This window comes from Sinocyclocheilus rhinocerous, unplaced genomic scaffold (genome assembly GCF_001515625.1).
Source record: "Sinocyclocheilus rhinocerous isolate Xijiao unplaced genomic scaffold, SAMN03320098_v1.1 scaffold942, whole genome shotgun sequence".
Lineage (NCBI taxonomy): Eukaryota > Metazoa > Chordata > Actinopteri > Cypriniformes > Cyprinidae > Sinocyclocheilus > Sinocyclocheilus rhinocerous.
This window is the reverse complement of record NW_015627890.1, coordinates 2,906,706-2,909,480: the sequence shown is the minus strand read 5'-3', so window position 1 is coordinate 2,909,480 and position 2,775 is coordinate 2,906,706. Positions and strand designations below refer to the sequence as shown.

At 36.1% G+C, this 2,775-nt stretch overlaps 1 protein-coding gene across 2 annotated transcripts in view; it reads left to right on the top strand.

Moving 5' to 3' along the window:
* The first annotated feature begins 924 nt into the window (after positions 1-924).
* LOC107735596 (calumenin-B-like) overlaps positions 925-2,775 on the top strand; it is a 4,653-nt gene continuing 2,802 nt past the window's right edge. The window contains exons 1-4 of one of the 2 annotated variants that reach the window (XM_016547231.1): positions 925-1,025; positions 1,516-1,747; positions 1,827-2,020; positions 2,222-2,388. In XM_016547231.1, the coding sequence (XP_016402717.1) occupies positions 1,527-1,747; positions 1,827-2,020; positions 2,222-2,388 (582 nt within the window). In that variant the 5' untranslated portion in view covers positions 925-1,025; positions 1,516-1,526. Of the gene's footprint in view, positions 1,026-1,504; positions 1,748-1,826; positions 2,021-2,221; positions 2,389-2,775 lie in introns of both variants that reach the window. The other variant, XM_016547235.1, reaches the window with a different exon arrangement.

Genomic DNA, 2,775 nt, shown 5'->3' with positions numbered 1-2,775 from the left:
CCACAGATTTATGGCTGTATATCATTATATAAAATGTTTTACAGAGTATAGTTCTGTATAATTTTTGCATAATATAAAGACAATTCAGTATCCTGATGAAATTTTTATAAAAAGAATTGGTCATTTTGGGTTAATGTGGTATGCAAAAGATTCAAAAGATGCATGAAACTACTAGAAATAATTTACTATCAATAATGCTTTGACTTATGATGTGCTGCGGGAGGGCCAATTTAAAAATTCTGATCCCTATTATTATTATTGTTATTTAATGATGTGTTCTAATATATTTGTAAGTCTGGGTTAAGCTTTAAAATACTTTTAAGGTCCATTTATTAACTTCACATTATTGTCAGGAGTAAAATATGATGTTAAAACAAGACAAAATAAAAAATAAAATTTGTAAGGCTTAGATTTATATTAATTGCTTATGTTTAGATATACAGTAAGATGTTTTATTTTAACTTTTATTAAACCTCTTTAAAAAACAGTTATATATAAATATATATCATTAACAACAATCAATAATAAATACAGAAATATAAAAATATATACAAGATATACGTATATATTGCAAGCAATTTAGAGTTTTAAGGCACTCTTTTAAGTTTTTTATTTCAATAATTTTAGGATTGAAATAAAAGCATTTTTAAATGCCACAAAACTTTGAGCAACTTTAACAAATCTAAATTTGTGTAAATAAATTGTACCTATGATCAAACTATAATTAAACAAATACTGCAGAAAGACGAGCCATGAGGACGTGGCAGTTCTAACCCAATGACATAATCACGTTTGGATTGAAGTGGACCAATCGCCTAGCGACTCAGACGACGTCTGCACGGGCGGTCCTGAGTGAAATTCTCAATCTGATTGGTCCGTTAAACGAGGTTTGAGCGTTATATCCAATCTGATTGGTCAGTTCAGAAGGCCCTCCAAAGGAATTGTCTCCCAATTTCCCAAACTATTTTGACATCCGGAGTAATTGAGATCAGCCGGGCGGTGAGAAACGCTACAAAATTCACCAGGTAAAGTTGCAATTTTGCAATAAAACACAAAACCGTTCATTCATATGTTCTCTGATATGCAGTGTTATGCTAAGCTATTTTATTTATGTCGTTTGAGAGTTGCGGGTATTTGCACGAGGTTTAATGTGTGGAATTTTAAATGATGTTTGCATGTCTAAATACTGGGGATATTCATTCAAAAAATGCAATATAACACTTTATTACACTAGTATCAGGGTTGTGTGTGTGTGTGTGTGTGTGGGGTTGTGTGTGTGTGTGTGTGAGAGAGAGAGAGAGAGAGAGTGAGTGTGTGTAAATTCTTTATACAGAATTTACTGTGTGTGTGTGTAAATTCATTATACAGAATTTACTGTGTGTGTGTGTGTGTGAGACAATGTTGTCTGTTTACACCCACCCACACACACACACACACACACACACACACATATATACATGTGTGTACATATATACATATTACTGATTTTGCTGCTTTTTGATAGTGTTAAAAAAGTGTACGAGAAGATGGACCTGCTGCCGCTGTTTTTGGTCGTTGCCCTCTGCGTTCTTCAGTCCTCCAGCAAACCCATGCTGAAGAAGGACCGCGTCCATCACGACACCCCCCTCAGCAACAATGAGCACAATGATGAGGAGAACTTCAACTACGACCACGAGGTTTTTCTTGGGCAAGAGGAGGCAAAGACCTTCGACCAGCTCACGCCAGAGGAGAGCAAAGAGAGACTGGGGTAAAAACACACCACATTTTGATGAGCTCTTCACTTCAGAAAGTTCCCCAAATCATTCACTCTCTCTTTCTATCTACAGTAAGATTGCAGAAAAGATTGACGAGGATCATGACGGCTTTGTGACCGCTGATGAGATGAAACGCTGGATCAAACAAGCTCAGAAGCGATGGATCTATGACGATGTGGAGCGGCAGTGGCAGACTCACGATCACAACTCAGACGCTTATGTCTCCTGGGAGGAGTACAAGAACGCTACCTACGGCTACATCCTTGGTGTGTGTGATGTGTTTGAAACAATTTGGTTTTCAGTTCGATCTTTTGGACTGACTATCTACTATTGAAATCAAATCCATTTGTTAAGACTCTGTAGTCAATGTCTGACCTGAAAACAACTGATTTAAGTCAAGTCAAAAGAGAAAAAAGATCACATTTACTATGAATAGCTGGAAATCCAGACTAACATCATGTGTTTAGATGAAGCAGATCCCAAGGATGGTTTTAACTACAGGCAGATGATGGCCAGAGATGAGCGTCGTTTCAAGATGGCTAACTATGATGGTGACATGAGGGCCAATAAGGAAGAGTTTACAGCGTTTCTTCACCCAGAGGAGTTTGACTACATGAAGGATATCATAGTGCTGGTACGTCTGGACAATCAGAATGCTAAAAAATGTCTTCCATATACCTTTGCTGTTATCTTTTGTCAGTGTTTACTCACCCTCATGTTGTTCCAGACCCGTATGACAGACTTTCATCTGTAAAGAGGCCGTTGGCAGAATATCAATATGTATATCATAAATCATGATATACACTACCGGTCAAAGGTTTGGGATCAGTAAGACTTGTAATGTTTTTTTAAAGAGGTCTCTTATGCTCATCAAGGCTGCATTTATTTGATCAAAAATACAGAAAAAAAACAGTAATCTTGCAAAATGTTATTACAATATAAAATAATGGTTTCTATTTTAATATCCTTTAAAATATAATTTATTTCTGTGATGCAAAGCTGAATTTCCATCAGCCATTAC